Source organism: Lycium ferocissimum, chromosome 3 (assembly GCF_029784015.1).
Source record: "Lycium ferocissimum isolate CSIRO_LF1 chromosome 3, AGI_CSIRO_Lferr_CH_V1, whole genome shotgun sequence".
NCBI classification, from domain to species: domain Eukaryota; kingdom Viridiplantae; phylum Streptophyta; class Magnoliopsida; order Solanales; family Solanaceae; genus Lycium; species Lycium ferocissimum.
In genome coordinates, this window is record NC_081344.1 from 6166523 (window position 1) to 6183983 (window position 17461).

General features: G+C 36.8%; 2 protein-coding genes across 3 annotated transcripts in view; one reads left to right on the plus strand and one right to left on the minus strand.

The window, feature by feature from the left end:
• Window positions 1-1648: 1648 nt before the first annotated feature.
• LOC132049461 (ribosome production factor 2 homolog) lies at window positions 1649-5641 on the plus strand. 2 transcript variants are annotated; one of them, XM_059440275.1, is made up of 7 exons: window positions 1649-1707; window positions 1860-1957; window positions 2326-2529; window positions 4294-4539; window positions 4626-4868; window positions 4957-5022; window positions 5119-5641. In XM_059440275.1, the coding sequence occupies exons 2-7, from the start codon at window positions 1889-1891 to the stop codon at window positions 5239-5241; spliced, it is 951 nt and encodes a 316-aa protein (XP_059296258.1). In that variant the 5' UTR covers window positions 1649-1707; window positions 1860-1888; the 3' UTR covers window positions 5242-5641. The 2 variants fall into 2 exon arrangements, with proteins under 2 accessions (XP_059296258.1, XP_059296257.1); XM_059440274.1 differs by having other exon boundaries at window positions 1663-1743; window positions 1883-1957.
• A 703-nt stretch (window positions 5642-6344) lies between these two features.
• LOC132049462 (serine/threonine-protein kinase CTR1-like) overlaps window positions 6345-17461 on the minus strand; it is a 24413-nt gene continuing 13296 nt past the window's right edge. The window contains exons 6-16 of the mRNA XM_059440276.1: window positions 13018-13419; window positions 12809-12849; window positions 12377-12445; window positions 12119-12219; window positions 11943-12027; window positions 11757-11855; window positions 10601-10669; window positions 9728-9859; window positions 7391-7485; window positions 7080-7255; window positions 6345-6614 (exon numbers count right to left, since the gene is read on the minus strand). Of these exons, the coding sequence (XP_059296259.1) occupies window positions 7147-7255; window positions 7391-7485; window positions 9728-9859; window positions 10601-10669; window positions 11757-11855; window positions 11943-12027; window positions 12119-12219; window positions 12377-12445; window positions 12809-12849; window positions 13018-13419 (1202 nt within the window). The 3' untranslated portion in view covers window positions 6345-6614; window positions 7080-7146. The remainder of the gene's footprint in view (window positions 6615-7079; window positions 7256-7390; window positions 7486-9727; window positions 9860-10600; window positions 10670-11756; window positions 11856-11942; window positions 12028-12118; window positions 12220-12376; window positions 12446-12808; window positions 12850-13017; window positions 13420-17461) is intronic.

Consider the following 17461-nt stretch of genomic DNA (forward strand, 5'->3'; position numbering starts at 1 on the left):
ATTGACAAATGAAAATGTACAATTCGGTTATGTATTTTTAAAAGAAATATAAAGTGATATTCACCCTCACGATGTTCTCAAATAGTAAATAGGCAATACTTCGATTTGTTATTTGAGTTACACCCAATCTTCTTATTTTTATAGATGAAAAATTATTAAGTATCATCCATTTGTTAAAGAATTATAAGGGTCAACGATTTTAATTAAGGAATTTTACATATAAGTTATGTAAGAACTGTTAGGCGAGCCCCAAGCATTGAGCGTTAGGCGTGTTTAGAGCGTACAGTCGGGCGTTTAGGGCTTAAGCCTCACAGGAACTAAGCCTCGCATGTAAGCCCCGGAGCGTTTTGCCAGTGCCCCGCCCCGGAGTGAGTCCTGAAACTGCCTTTTAATTGGTGGTCATATTTGACTTTACAGGCAAAATTTAGAGAAGGTAAATTAAATAGTGGCCTAAAAAAGGGCCAATTATGCAAATATATCCCGAAAATATGGGATGGATATTGGATGGGTCATTTGCACTTTTGGCCTTATTTTGTGCTGCTCTTTAATATTTGCTCTTCAAGGGAACAACTCTTGCGCAGGACATAAATTTATATTTTTTGTATAATAATATTTTATAAATTATGCTTCGCTAGGCATAAGTTCGATTTAGATGGTAAAAAATTTAAAGATCAGCCCATTTGAAGGACAAAACTAACATTTTTATTCATGGATTGCCCTTCCGAGGCGCTGGTCTTTAATTTTTGTCTCTCATATTGTTGGTCTTTAATTTTTATCCTTCACTTAAAAAAGTGGCCTAAAATACTCCGATGTTCTAGATTGGAACCCCACTCGGTCAAAAAAAAAAAAAAAAAAAAAAAAAAAAAAAAAAAAAAAAAACTTTGCCTTAAGGCAGAGGTTTGTCTTTACCTTAAGGATTTTTTTTTTCCCCCTCTACTAGAGTTCTTTTTTTGATTGAGCCGGGTTTGAACCCAAAACCTCGAGGTATTTTAAGTGAAGCGCAAAAATTAAAGACCAGCAATTTGAGGGGCAAAAGACCACAGGCAATTCGCAGGAATGCCCTTATTTTGGGGTGGTGTTTAATTTTTGTCCCTCAAATTGGTTGTTTTTAATTTTTGCCCTTCGCCTAATACCAAGAGGTTTAGGGTTCGAACCTCGGCTCAATCAAAAAAGAGAAATTGACTAGGCAGAGCTTTATAGCAAACTTAGGCCTATTCGAAATTTAAAGTTAGGCTACTTGAGCGGCCTTTGCACGGGTAGGGTATTTCGCTGCCTTTGCAATCCAAGTTCTACACCGGCGATTTTTTTTTTAAATTTGTTATTGAGCAGAGCTTCGAACCCGAAACTTATGAGTTTTAGGCGAAAGGCAAAAATTAAAAATCAATAATTTTAGAGACAAAAATAAAAGACCAGTGCATTTGAGTGGTACTCCGCACAAAAAACCTGAAAGACGACCCCCGAATAAAGACAATCATTCAAATAGCCCCAAAACTAAAGACCAGCCCATTTGAAGGGAAACCGTGCAATTTCTTCATATTGGATTGTATATGTAGGTCCATCAGAAATTAGGTCAGTGAACATGGGCCTGGATTTGCTTTTATTCACTACCAGGCCCACAATTGAAACCAAGCAAATAACACGAACAAAACCCCTGTAACGATTTCTAAAACCCTAACATTTGCCTGCTAAGCGAAGATATTTTTTCCTGTTTCACCAGTTTTTCTCTTCAGTTCCTCTATATTGGTGAGTTAAACGCTTAAATTTAATAATGATTCATATTGTTGATCCCAACTAATCTGGGATTAAGCCGTAATACTTGTTATGATGTTTGAATATGTGCTTTAGCCCTATAAAATTAGCTTGTTTTATTCGATTTTTGTAGGTAAACATGATGAAATTTAAAACCCCACAGAAAGGAAGAATTAGAAGGGAGCTTGAAAAACGTGCTCCAAAACTGGTAAGTTTAAGCATAGCAAAGGAATAATGAGTTTTTATTTTTTATTTTTTTAAGTTTGTTTTATTAAAGATCGGATTTTGATAGTGATGGCAATTGTTTTGGAGAAAATTACACTGTATGTTAATTGGGTCAACAATGCTACCAAAATTGACCCATTTTTTTAGTTCTTTCAAAAAATGACCCAAACTTCTCTCTCTGCCTTCTTATATGTTTGTATATGCTGGTATAAGTGTCTGTATATGTATGTATATGTTTGTATATTTTGGGCTATTTTTTGTAATGTAAGTGTTGGGCTTTTTTTTTTTTGCAAGGTAAGTGACCAACTTGTATATTTCTGAAATTTTCCCATTGTTTTTTTGTGCTGGCAGGTTGAAACTGGGAAGAAAACGTTGATACTACATGGTACAAAAACCAGCCAAGTATTGAATGAAGTGATGACTGAAATTTATCACTTGAAGAGGGATAATTCTGTTAAATATACCCGAAAGAATGATAACATTAGACCATTTGAAAGTGGGGGCGAGACTTCTTTGGAGTTTTTCTCCCTTAAGACAGATTGTAGTCTTTTTGTGGTAAGTGAGTATAAGAGTCTTTTCATGTTGAGAAAGGTTATTCATTTATTACTTGTTCCATGTTGACCTGAATTTCTTTTTGTGGCCCTGATTATTATGTTGTTATTAGGCTTGTTTTGAAGCTAAGTCATAACTAAAAGTATTTAGCAAAACAGTAATGATTAACACACAATGAAATACAGGAAGAAGAAACTTAGGTGCAATGTTGAGAATTTGTTACGCCTTTTTGAAAATCTCTTCCCCTAAACCTATGACAAAGAAAAGGCGCTCATTTTGACATGGAAATGCATTATTAATATGCTCCTTGTTTGGCCAAGCATCCAGAAACTACTTATTTTGAAAAGTTCTTTTTGTTTGGCTTTTCAAAAAAGTACTTTTGGACAGTGCAGTTTGTGTTTGACTAATGAATTTGATGAACTATTTTTTCAATATTACAACTAAATTTGTGCTTGACTAATAATCCAGAAGTGCTTCGGGGAGAAGCTACCATTTGAATGTAATTTACATAGCCTTTTATAGGCATAAAAAGTGAAGAGTCACTGTTGTAAATAGTAAGAGGGATGCGCATTAGCATGGGAGTCCATTCTTCTACCCTATTTACCTTTGACTATTCACAACACTCCCCCTTGGATGTCCATGTAAAAAGAAATTCTAGCAAAAAGAGAGAGTGCTAGACAAGGAGCAGAGATTATGCCATATGACGCTCTTTGATGTGTAGCTTGCATACATTCATAATAGGAATGGTGATTGGTGGGTAACACGGTTGCCAAAGTCCACTTTTGATCTTCAATTGTTTGATTATTTAAATAGAAAAGATCCTTAATGTTATTAGTTGCTAGATATGCAGACACGAAATAAAGATATGATGCTTTATCAAAAAAAAAAAAAAAGAAAAAAAGAAAAAACGAAATAAAGATATGATGGATAACGAAATAAAGATATGATGGATACACTTTTATAAGAAAGTAGTTTTCACTAGGCATTGGGTATTCAAATTTGTATGTAGTATTTGATTGTTTGTGAATGGTTAAACTATATGCTGTACAAGATGATTTGACAGTGCTTTTAATCTGTGATATCCTGTTGTGTGGTTAAGGAGTTTTATTTTACAGTGTGGGGGAGAGCACATTTAGGACTAGAGATCAAGAATTTATATTGTGCAGCTTTGGAGAACCCATATAAAAATGTATTTTGTGGTCGATAGTTCTAGTCACTCTCGATTTTTGTAGCTGATCTGTGGCTTCCTGACAATAATTGGTCGTTAATTGTCCCTAATCAATTGCATTATGAAATAAAGATGTATTCAATAATGATTTTATAACGATTTTACTCATTTAGTGAAGTAATTATATGCTTTGATGAGTAATCCTTGTTCAAGAATAACATTTAACATTAAAAAATTTCTAGTTTACTGCTTAACCATCCTTGCTTATGGTTTCCACTTGACACGATGTCTCAGTTTCTACGTAGTACAGTCCAAATCCTGTTGCTCTGGTTAAAACATCTATTACATTATCACTGTTAATTGTAGATTTCAACTCTTTATGCAGTTAGTATACTCAGTGTGAGATGTGTCTTGAAACTCTAGTTACCATGTTGAAAATCTTAATTTCAGCATTAGGCTATCTTTGTATAAAATGTTTAACTTTCTACTTTTATCTCTTTATCAGGAATATTTTTCTTCTTTTTTGTTCAGGACCTTTTCCTTGTTGCTTCCCATCTTTTGTTTTCTGTCCCACTGACAAGTCTTTTCTCATTTTGCAGTATGGTTCTCACTCCAAGAAGCGCCCTAACAATCTTGTTATTGGGCGAACCTATGATCACCACATTTACGATCTTGTAGAGGTAGGAGTAGAAGAGTTCAAAAGCATGAAGTCTTTCAAATATGATAAGAATTTGGCTCCTAAAATTGGGTCAAAACCCTTTTTCACCTTTATTGGAGAAGGATTTGAGAGCAATGAAGAGTTGAAACATTTAAAAGAAGTTTTGCTCGATCTATTCCATGGCGAGGTTTGTTCGTTTTCACAATAACTTTTTTGCTTTGCTTCTTTGAACTGGAAGGAGTACAATTAATGTTTGTGGGTTCAATAATGCAGGTCGTGACCAACTTGAACCTTGCTGGATTAGATCGTGTATATGTATGTGTAGCTGTGTCACCAAATAGGGTTTTCTTCACACATTGTGCACTCCGACTTAAAAAATCCGGTACAATAGTTCCAAAAATAGAATTAGTTGAGGTCGGACCTTCCATGGACTTGGTAACTCGGCGACATCGTCTCCCTGATGACAGTCTAAGGAAAGAAGCTATGAGAACTTCTCTTGAAAAAGCAAAGAAGAAGGTTTGATTGGCTTAGTTACTCTTTCAAATCTTTCTTTGTCTGACATGAGTTGTGAGATATTGATGTTGTTACTCTTGGTCATTTTCAGGAGAAAAATGTTGTCAAAGATGCTATTCAAGGAAAACTCGGAAAGATTTACATTCCTGATCAGAAGGTAAGAAGACATTACTTGGTTGATTTTTTTTTTTTTTTTTTTTTAAAATAAATTCGATGCCTCTGTTTAGCAGTGAAAAATTATTCCTTTCTGTAGGTTGGAAGTGTGGCACTGCCTCACAAAGCTAAAGGAGTTAAAAGGGAGCGTCGAGAAGCTAAGTTGAAACATGGAACGACAGAGGTGCCCGAGGAAAAGAAGCAGAAGTTGGATTCTGAGTGATTTTTATTCGACCCTTCTGCAGCGCGATGCTTTAGTTTCTTCTGCTGGGTCAAATCAATTTTGTTCTGCCTGCCTTTGCTTATATGCTTTAGGCACTACGCATATTTGGATCTAACCTCAGTAAATGAATGATCACGACAGGTTTTCGGATCTACTGTGCTCAGAGCAGTCTAATCCCAGCTTTCTGTGAACCGAGCTGGGTGATTGTTGTTAAAAATATCATCTGGGGAGCTTTCTGATCTCAGAGCCATGGTTGTCATTGTTATTTTGATTTTTCTTATGTTTGATGAAATCCATTACGGGAATTTTCCTTCGTTTGGTATATTTTTGATGCATGTTTCTAGTTATTTGGAAACATCAGTACTGGCAAAATTAATATTTAGTTATTTAGTTCTATTTATTTGGAGGGGTCTCTTTAGCGTTATATAACTCAACCAATCGAAGTCTGAACTCTAATAATATTTTCGCACGATGCGGAACTCCAACTTGATACGACGAATCAACATCCGAAAAGAGAAGCAGCTATGCTTAAGCACCTATTTTTCTTATTTTCGTCAAGCTAATAAAATTTTGAAGCAGTAATTATCCTGTGAAATCAGTCCTGCAATAACGAAATCTTAGTAATTACACAGATAATAGTAGCAAAGTACTACATCAGAACACAGTGTGATGCCACTCTTCAGGTCGTGCCTACTGTTTCTTCAAGCATGATTTTGCACATCTGGATGTCCTTATTACTATCTATCGAATTAATCTAGCGTTTGATAATTTGATAGAACTGATAATATTCATATTTATCAAGCATGACTTTGTACGCGCATATATGTATTTTCACTCATAATCCCTTCACGTTATAACAATACCGAAGACCTAATATGTGTCAAAAGTATCTAAAATCATTCGTTATTCCCTCACTTGAAAACACCTCGGTCAACCAGAATCACTTTGCAATTAGCATCTTTTAGTGGTGTTAAAAGTCAACTACTATTCTGTCTTCGCAACCAAAACCATACATGCACACTTACAAGCCATATTCAATTGCTTTAAGGAACTCTCTTTCTATTCTTTTTGAGGAAGCAATCAAAACAAAGGAAAGCTACATATGAAACAAACGTACATGTCACCATAAAGCACACACTAACATGGTGTGTGATTTATGTGAGCATTTCTATGACCCAAAGTTCCATTATAATGCTTTTACATATAGTTATACAAACATGAATTCTAGACAAAGATTACAAAAATTGACATTGAACAAAATCACTTGGTCATGCCCAATGCAAAGGAGTAAGGCAATGGGCAGCTGCTTGAATTTGACAAGAAAACTTAGTTTTATCCACAGGAAGTCTGAACTACTATGCATAGATACAAGCCTGCAAAACATACAGATGTATCCATCAGACTTCACCACCCTATAACGGGCAGAAACTTCCCTACAACTATTGTCATAAAACAATTGCCATCGAACTGCAAGAAAGTAAAAGGCTGCACCCTTCTTATTGAAAATTTAATCCGATATCACTCAAGCTGAAGCTTGATAGTGGATCATTGGCACCTAGCTAGGTTTGTTAGGCTGGGCCTCCTAACAGAATGCTAGCTGTTATGATGTCATGGCTAGTCTAAACTAATGCCTTTTAGCTCCAGCAGTTTCTAAAGCATCCAAAATCCAAGAAAGTGTCATGGAAAGAAGTTTTTCCAAATATCCTACCAAATTATTCTACTACTACTGTTGGCACCAGTCACCTAGTGTTAACTTACCTAGACTAAGATGTGACATACCAAGGGCAATAGCTTTAAAATTCAGTATAACGAGGAAACAGATTTGGATATAGACAAACCTGACATAATCCAGAAACATGGCCAAATGCAAAATATGTGCAGAAATCATACGGTTATCACACGTATTCATGCGTGCAACTGCATGTCTGTGTGACCTGATTGAGGTAGAGGAGATCTAATTTGCGGTCTCAGCATATCCATGATAGTGGAAAAGGAGGGGCGTCTCCGCGGCTCACTACAACATTATCGAAAGTAACCTTAAGTTAACACATTAAAACAATCACGAAACTAATTGGCTTGAACTTTTTCAATTAAAAAATTAAGTTCAAGCCAATTAGCTTGAACTTAGAGACAAGTAAAAGAAACGCACTCAGCCCAGCAGGCCTCAATAATAGTCGCCACTGCAGGATTCAAGTTTCTTGGAATATCAGGCCTCTTCCTGTCAAAGCCGACAGCTGCTATAACCTACAAAGTCAGATTCATTACAGCACATTCCATGCCATGTACAATATTAAAAATATAAAAGGAAACAGTTCAACAATCATAAGGCTCTTCAGATGGTCCTCTTATCTGATCTTTCAAATCAAACTTGTAGCAGAAGCTAGAATGTACTATATCAAAGAGGTCGACAATCGTGAAGCATGATATCATCTCATTTGGTCTTTCATAAATCAAACCATAGCAAAATGCTAGAATGTACAAGTTCAACTGTTCAAGCACTAATGCATATGCACAACATGAAAATTAAAGTCAGTATTTACGACAACAGAATGGTCAAAAGGTTGTTGCCATTGAGATATCCACAAACAAGATTTTAGTGCCCCTCTTATATTTGATTGTAGTTAAATAGCGGTAATTAAAGCAAAATAAATAATTCAGAAAAGTGATAGGACACCCATACCCATTCATTTGGTTTCCCCGGATTAATTGGTTCGAATATATAAATCATCCATACCGGTTCTGCTCTATTAAGGCCCATTTCTTCTTCTTCTTCATTTTTTTTTCCTTTTTTTGTAACGAGGTATTAAGGTCCGTGTCATAAAATATGAATTATCTATGAAGACAAATTAGGGATTCCCTTAGAATTAAAAGTTCTTTCAATCAAACACTTATTTCTACATGAACATAGGAGTCTCTAACCCGATTAAGAGAACTCCTCACAAACATTGGACGCAACAGAAATGTAACGACTAAGCCTTAACACTTGACTCCAATTAGTTAATGTACCCTATATGGATCTTTTGATTCTATTATGTTTATTCTTATATAAGCTTGTGTTGATCTTTTGAGACAACTTCTCTTAGTGTACTTGTCCCCTTTTATCACCTTCAACCTGCATTTTGCCGCACCTGCAGACTGGTGCATATGGAGGTCTACAAGAGCATGACGAAACTGTCTATTTACTTTAATATACTCTTTAAAGGCTTTTGATATTCAAAATTCATTTGTTGGTAACTTCCTTCATAACTGTCTTTTTACTTTAATAGCTCTTTATACATTTCATTCAACAATCACGACTTTTCTGGTTTTTTTTTTTTTTTTTTTTTTTTTTTTTTTTTGGCATAAAGGCAATCGTGACTTTTCTAGTTGAACCCCTAAGCATCTAAATGCACCAAATACTTCTCTTATTACTTTCTTAATGCAACTTGTCATTTACTTCCTCAGAATATCTACATTAGCTCCTAACTCCCATTCAACTTCCTTCTATGGCCTCTAGTCCCATGGGATCTATTGGACCAAGGTTGTCCTACTATTCATATCAACCAAATTTTCATTTTAGTTTTCTCGTCTAATTCTATTTGTAGTGCATAGACACTCATGATGTTGATTTCATAATTTTCCTACAATAAACTTAATGAGATAATCTTATAGTTAATTCTCTTCACTTCTAGAGCTTTATTTTAAATCCTAACGCTGCAATGAGTCCACCCCCTTTCTAGTTTTATTTATCCCACCATACTACAATTTATAACATAAGTTGCCGATCTCTCTAGACTTCCCAATCCACACCTTTTTTCGGAAGTGGTATGTTATTGATGTCAAAACCAGCACTAAAAAAGTGCCGTGATTACATCCAAAAAGAGAAAGAACGTGAGGCCTACCTATCCATACAAAAGAATATATGAACTGTAACAGGGTTTCAGCATCCTCAATTACATCCATTTTTACACCAGGAAGAGACCATAAAAATACAATCAGATTTAACTTTCCAACTTGAGCTCTTTTGTCCCTCAAAACATCTTCTATTCCTCTCCTTCCAGATACTCCACCATATGCTAGCAGGTATCCACTAATTCTATTTGCTTTCTCATCAACAAGTTTATTACAACAACCGATTCGAATCTTATCTCTTGAGAATTAGTTTGTTTGTCCCGGTCCACTAATATGCGACAAGCTTTTCCTATCTAGCACCACATCCATATGTCAATGTGGTTGTCAAGAATGGAACCTGGGGCTAACTCAACCCCAAAAGCTAGCTCATGAGGGGAGGATTGTCCAAGTCCATATAAGGAGAGCAAGGACCACTTATCCCACCAATGTGGGAGAACTCGACACCCCCACCCCCCACGCATCCCACCAAGAGATAGCTTTAGGACCTTTCAGTTGATATATTTGCTATTCCCCTCTAGATTGCATTGTTTAGATCATCATTTATATCTAAAATACTCTTTAACATAAAAAACTTCAAACTATAACAAATACAAACCTGTGACGCATTCAAATTACTCCATGGTTTTTGGAGTGTTGCGAGCTCCCATAAAATGACACCAAAGCTATATACATCAGATTTCTCATTTGATGGCTCATCACGAATAACTTCAGGCGCCATCCATTCCGGCTGTCACAATAAGCACCAACTCATTTTTTTTTCTCATTTAATCATATCAAGAAACAAGCCAAAGACCAACAGAATATAAAGGCACCAGATTTGCAACAACAACAACATACCCACTGTGATCCCACAAGTGAGGTCTGGTAGGGTGTACGCAAACCTTAACCCTACCTTGTGAGAGGTAGAGAGGCTGTTTCCGATAGACTCTCGGCTCAAGAAAAGCATTGTCAAAAACAGGTTTGACATTACAAGAGTAAAAGCTGTGGTGAAAATACTGTAGAAAAGGTCTACTGTAAAAGATTTGGCAGATTTTATCAACCTCAGAGGCATTTCATGGACAATGCCTAGTAAGATTGGTGTGACTCTTTTTAGTTGGGAGGAAGCTGGTGCAAGAAACAGAGATAGATGGAAGATGATTCCTGCTTGTATTTGGTGGACTATATGGAGAGAAAGGAATGACAGATGTTTTGAAAATAGGAGTGGCAATGTGTCAACTGTATATTGTTGTTCTGCTTTTGGTGTTGTTCTGCTTTTGGTGTTCTAAAGTTTACTCTAATGAAACTGAGACAATACTAGATGTTCTAGGGTCTGTCTAGAATTGTAGGCTCAGTTCTTGGAAGTTTTTTCTACTCCTCTTTTGTAAATACGGTTTTTCCAGTACTACCTAAGTCTGTTATCAATACAAATGTTACAAGTTTCCAAAAAAAAAAATGTAGAAAAGGCACCAGAGTTGAATCAAGAATTTACAGTTCCGGCAGCAGTCTTTGATGAAAGGAATGTATTCTCTTTCAAACGAGAAAGACCAAAATCACAGACCTGATGAAGACAATAGACAAGTGAGAACATTTAGTACCTTTTACTGATAAAGAGAAAGAATAGCTTCAAATAAATATCCATATTCTGGCCAAACTCAAGAGCAAATTATAATGTTAACTTGCAATTTTTTTCTCATCATTAAGCATCAATAACAACTAAACCTAGAGGTAACATAAGAGATAGTCACACTACATTATGCGTACTGCTGAACTATAAAGAACAGAGCCTCCTTAAAAATCACGGACATTCAAAATGCCTCCTCTTTTTCAAGCAAATTCTTAATCAGGTTGTAAGACTTTTGAGTTTTGTTTTAATCTTTTTCGATTGGGTTTGAAAAGTCAAATTGAATGATCAAGAAATTAATCTTTTCCGTTGATGGTTCAAGTTGATTAAAAGGAAGAGGACCAGACACATATTTCCAGACTAAGAGGAGGCGCATCTACAGAAACTAATTCACCAAGAGGTTGATAAAAGAGGACAAGATATGTTATGGAAAAAACATGAGAAGAAAATTCGAATGACAAACTAAACTAGAAATAGATTTCTTCCTCCTCATATTGACTCCAAAATTTCTTGAAACATGCTGGATCCATGGCAGTTGAAAGACCACTGTTGATGGTAAATGTCTAGAAGGTCACAAAGAAAGATTATGGACCAACGTTCCTCCAAAGTGTAAAATAATGTATAATGATTTTTCCTTAATACAGAATTTTCAAAATATATCCACTCTTGTCCATTTCATGGAATGCAATGTTAACTCTCCATCCACTGAGAAATCTGATAAATACTTGCAGCTGCAGGTTCACCACTTGCTTTATGTTCTTTAGTTAGAAAGATTATGCAACTATCACTTCTATATGTTTCTCTCTTGACCCTTGGGAAAAAGTGAGGAAGTTGGCATTGAGGAGACCTCTCAAATGGAAAAAAAAAATGCACTCTCCAGAATGATGCTTTCTTCAGATTTGACTACTCTGACAGCCAAGTCTCAGAATATATCATTTTTTTTAGATTGCCAAGTCTGAGAATATATCAATCCTGAAAACTAGGATTGAACCTTTATGCTAGCTAAACAAGTTCTTACTCTCACCTTCACTGTATATTTTTTGTCCACTAGCAGATTTGGAGATTTTAAATCTCGGTGCACAATGGGAGGATTGCGTTTGTGTAGATAATTCATCCCATTTGCCTGCACGGGATCATAGTCAGAGATTAGCCCCAATTGAAAAAATTTAAAATGAGAAAGCGGAGGGGAGTAAGACACATTTATCCATACCACATCGTAAGCCATACACAACCGACGCTTTTCATCCAACATCTCTCTTGCACCAGGTTTATGAAGAAGTCTAAATAAGCTACCCCTGAAATTCATGATAACATGGAAACGGTCAGCTAAATTGGGTAAAGCATAACGCTTTCTCTGATAATCTGAATGAGGGAATACGTTAAGACCTCGACAAATATTCTGTAACTATGGACAAATTTGGTCGCTGAATGACAGCACCCATAAAAAGTACAATATTTGGATGTCGCAACCGCTTCATAATTGCAACCTAAGACAACCAAAGAAAAAACAGAATTAGAAGAGCGTAGAAGGCAAAACAAATAATATAACTGGTGTCTGCTGATCTTTAATCTCCATGAATCTTGGTCCCTTTCTTGTTCTTCCTAATTTCTAGTTGGAAGTTGGGGGAGAAGGCACAGACTTACCTCCCTCAAAAATTCCTTGAATCGCTCCGGATGAAAATCTTGTTCCATGAGAATCTTCACGGCAACGTCCTAAATGATACAAACTTCCATGAGATGCAATCAGGAAGGAATGAACCAGCATACTATAGCAGACTTCGCATGGTTATATCTCCAATAGACATAAAAAATACTACCCCTCTTCCCTAAGATAAAAAGGATGAAATCTGGAAAAAGAAACAGAGAGGGTAAAAATTATTTGAGAGGGAGCTTCAGAGCTACCTTGCTTAAACCACAACAAAGATACGGTTCCCACCCCCACAAAAAAAAAAGTACGCTAGAGATGAAAAACTTTACATAGCATAAATGAATCTCTAAAGTAAAAGATACGTTGAGATAATTTTTTCCAGATAGAAGATTTCCTGAAACTGAGATCTAAATGGACAAGTATCTTACAGAGCCATTCCAATCAGCACGGTGAACAGTACCAAAAGACCCTGAAAATAGACAAACTCTGTTAACTAAATAAAATTAGAATGTTAAGGTACTATAGAATCCCAATATAGTTTTTTCCCCTCAAACGTCCCAACGTAATTAACATTTAACCAAGGGATCACAGAGCTTGCAGTATTCAAATGGCTAAAAACCAGCAGACATAGTTTTACCTGCCCCAATTTTCTCCCTCAGAACCAGATCATTCCACGGAATATTGAACTCTTCTACATCAAGAGCAAGTTCTTCACTTGTTGTACCAGAAACGACATGACCTCCTCCAGCAAGAAACCTAGAATCTGTTACTGTATCTGCTCTTGGGTGAGATAATACCATCAGTTGAGCATCTTCCCGTATTGGAGGGACATGATTCACAAGAACCGGGTCCGTGTCCATACTTGGAGGATTATACATTTTCGAAAGTTGAGATTCTTTATCTCGTCCATTTTTCCATGCATTTAATGGAGACAGAGGTAACCGAGAAATTTCAGCACGATTACTTGAACTAGGGACTGCATTGTTTCTATCCATGCAACTTCTGTCTGATTGTTTTGCATCTCCATCAGCTGCAACTCCTGCGCCAAATACTAATCATTATGAAATCCCTGAAACAGGACTTGATGGATCTAGTATGCACTAACAAAACAGAAGAGAAATTGTCCATAAACAAAAATAGTAATATTCTATTTGCACAAATTAAAGAAAGAATTCATACTTTTTTTAAACTTAATTTCCTAATTAAGGTCAAGGCACAAGGTAGAGACACTACTGTTATGAAGTTGTCTTTGCATATTATAAAGTTTAGGTTGACCCGAAAAGAAAGAAGGGAATATTGCGATCCAAAAAGAGCGAAGTATATAAATATAAATGTATATATGCAGATGAATTTCCAAAGGTTGATCGAAATTCTCTACAAACAAAACTCAACACTCACTAGATAGGACTTGTGGAGGTGGGAAGCAAGGAGAAATGGAGTTTTTCCAATTAAAGTCATACTACCACAAGCTTTTGGCGAGGAAGGATGAGCTTCATTTTTTATTTTATTTTTGATAAGGTAAATAATTTTATTAACAATTGGGGAAGCCCCGTAGCCGTATACCAAAAGAAGAGAACCTACATCAAATATGGTTCTCAAGAAAAGAGATCCAATCCTCTATACAAATAGGGACCTCGAAAGTACACCAAAAAGAAACTAGAGACAACACACTAGTTTGCATCTTTACAAAATCTTGTTCCACCCCTTCAAAAGCCCTCCTATTTCTCTCTTTACAAATGACCCACATGATTGCTAATGGGCCACCCTCCATGCCCTTTTGCTTCTCTTCCCTCTATTATGAGACCAACTTTGCAAAGCCTCCTTTACTGTGCCTGGCATCACCCATTGCATCCCAAACAAATTAAGGGCCACCCTCCATAACCGACTAGCCACCTTGCAGTGCAATACGAGATGATCTACACTTCCGCCTGTACTCTTACACATAAAACACCAACTAACATAGGTGATCCTCCTCTTCCTGATTCTCCGCTGTCAAGATCACACCTCTTGCCGCCAACCAAACAAAAAAAACATACCTTCCTCAGTGCTCTAGGGATCCAAATATAATCATGACGGAAAATACACTCCTCTCTCACTAATAGTCTCTTATAGAAAGAGCTAACAGTGAATAAACCATCTCCTCCATACATCTGATAAGTTTTTAGGTGTGACTAGCCCGTACAATAACTCACTCAAATTGTAAAATTCTTCCATCTCCCGATCATGAAGGTTTCTTCTGAATCTTAAGTCCCAATGAATAACCCCCTCATGAGACCTACAAATTTGTTGGACTGTCATCTCTCTTTGGCATGAAACACAATATATGTTAGGGAAGGCTTCCCTCAACTAGTTCTCCCCACACCACTTGTGAGCCCAAAAGTTAATCCTACTTCCATCTCCAACCTTAAATGATACATGTCTACAAAATTCTTCCCACCCCTTCATAATACTCCTCCGCAACCTACACCCAAATGGAGTTATAATGTTTCAAGAACTCCATCCCCCTTCTATTATCCCATACTTTTCTGCTACCACACCCCTCCAAAAAGCATTCTCCTCCACACCAAATCTCCATATCCACTTTCCAACAAAACTTTATTAAACATCTTGAGATTTTTCACTCTGAGACCTCCCCATTCTTTTGGAGATGTGACAACTATCCAGTTCACAAGATGATGCTTCTTAATGCCATCCGTTGTATCCCATAAGAAGTTACGCTGAAGTCTTTCCAACGTTTTAGTCACTTTGCCAGGAGCCTGCAATAGTGACATGAAATACGTAGGAATGCTGGAAAGAGTGCTTTTGATCAAAACTTCCTTGCCCCTTTCGATAAGTACTCTTTTGCCATCCAGCTAGCCGCTTCTCTACTATCTCAATCCGGGATTCCACACTGCAAGATCTTTGTTGGAAGCACCCAAAGGTAGACCCAAATAGGTAGTAGGTAGAGCACCCACCTTGCAATTCAGTACCTGTGCCATCTCTTCAATGTTATCCACTACTCCCACTGGTGTGATTTCACATTTTTTGTGATTGATCTTAAGTCCCGACACAACCTGGAACCAAATAAGGATCTGTCTCAAATGATCTAACTGGGACATCTCTGCATCACAGGAAGGATGAGCTTCATGTATTAGTTTGGATTCCTAGCACACCTAAAAAGGTGTGCTTCACTTGGTTGGCATAAAGGGAGCAGATCTGACAGCTGAAAACTTGAGGAAGAAGAGGATCACATATGTTAGCCAGTGCTTTATGTGCAGATGTTCAAGCGAAAATGTGGATCACCTCTTGTTAGATTGTCAGGTGGATGCACGATTATGAGTTGTCTAGAACTAGCTCGGGCTGCAATTGACCATGCCAAGTTGACTGAATAAGCTGCTCCTTTAGATCAATAAGAGAAGAAATAGGGCATAGGATGTTGCCCCTACACATCATGTGGGTCTTGTGGAAAGAGCCAAATAGGCGAGCTTTCGAGGAAATAGAAAATTTGCACATTTGAGGAATAGCCTTTTATTCTTAGTTAGCTTTTGGTGCACCCATGAGGTCCCTGTTTGTACATAAATAGGACTCATTTGTAACATCCATATTTTTCTTTAGGCTTTCTACTTTTGGGTATACTACTTGCATACAGGAGTTTCCCCAAATGAATAAAATCATTCACCGTTTCAAAAATAAATATACAAGTACCTATATAAAAGAACAATTCAATCTTCAAATAAACTCAAATATCAACATCTTACATTGATATATGAAGTTAGTATCCAGCCTTTTGATGAAAAGTACATACATATTATATGTGTTTATGTGTGTGTGCGCGCGAGCGCGTATACGCATAAAAATGATTAATCTTCCAAAAAAACAAATATTAACACCTAAACTTCATAAATGGAGCTAGTATCAAGCCTTTTAATCACATTACCTAAACCAGAGAATAAATCAAAGAAGAAAAGAACATAGAACAAGAAGATGGGCTGTGAAAATTAAAAACTATGGTCTAGACTGAAGGCATTCTGGTACCCGATAAGTGGCCAGGCTGAAAAACATACATCTTACAGCTGGAGATGTACTGGCAGATAAAGAAAAAGAAGCAACAGTAGGCTGTGAGGGGGAGCAAGGATGCCAGCAGAAGCGTCTATGATGGGTTTAACTCAAAGTGGCTACCGCCAGGAATAAACATGTACTCAGGGAAAAAACAAAGGTTGCTGGTACTATGAACAATGTTCAAGTACCATTCCTATAAGAGGAGCGTAATCTTGAGAAATCGCAGGGGAAGTGCCTTGCGTTTGATGAAATAGAGAAAAGATCTGTGTTATGGTTAATGACCCATTACAGATCCAAATGGAAAGGCATGTACTTTACTAAAATGAAATGCCACAAAAAGTTAGTCCCGGGAACAAAATAAATAAAAAGCAAGATATTTTCTTCAATACTGTGTTATGCCATTTAAAGAGTAGAATAAATGCTTGGAATCACTGAGGAACTCTAGATTCCCAGTGAAATCAGGTATTCAATTATGTTTTAGGTCATTACAACGTTGAATAAAGTTATAAGCAAGCTGAAAGTATACTCCATTCAAGTATGACAAGTAACTACATATACTGCCAAAGTTTTCAGGAGATTCTAATAAGTTTGACAGATTATCAGATCCCAAACAGTTCTGATCCCAAATGAAAGGAAACTTCGGACAAGGGAGTATTTTGGTGGAATGCAGCATGCTAGACTGAAGCAATTCTAAATTTGTGTATGAACCTGAACATCTCTCAACATATCATGGCAAAGGCCAAGTAAAATGTCGGGAAAAGGATAATTCAAAACAATCAAAATAAACACCAAAGATATTTCGTTTAAGGAGTTAAGAGTTAGATAATCACCAGCTGCAGAATCATCAAACAGTAGATTAAGTGATTGACTATCCAAGAAATACTGTTTGGCCAGTGACCTGAAATCAATTGTAGGTTCAACTTGTCTGTATCTCGGGAAGCGCAAGGGGTGAAGAAATTGAGATGGAAGATGGACCATTGGATAAAGGAACTGCCCGCCGGAGCTCCGGCGACTGAACAACCCAACCAGGTATTCCCCAAGGG

Excerpts from the sequence above, each read along its gene's own strand:
- LOC132049461 (XM_059440275.1), top strand. The coding sequence starts at position 1,889 with ATGATGAAATTTAAAACCCCACAGAAAGGAAGAATTAGAAGGGAGCTT. Across the intron at positions 4,540-4,625 it reads TCGATCTATTCCATGGCGAG|GTCGTGACCAACTTGAACCT; the intron begins GTTTGTTCGTTT and ends TCAATAATGCAG. Across the intron at positions 5,023-5,118 it reads TTTACATTCCTGATCAGAAG|GTTGGAAGTGTGGCACTGCC; the intron begins GTAAGAAGACAT and ends TCCTTTCTGTAG.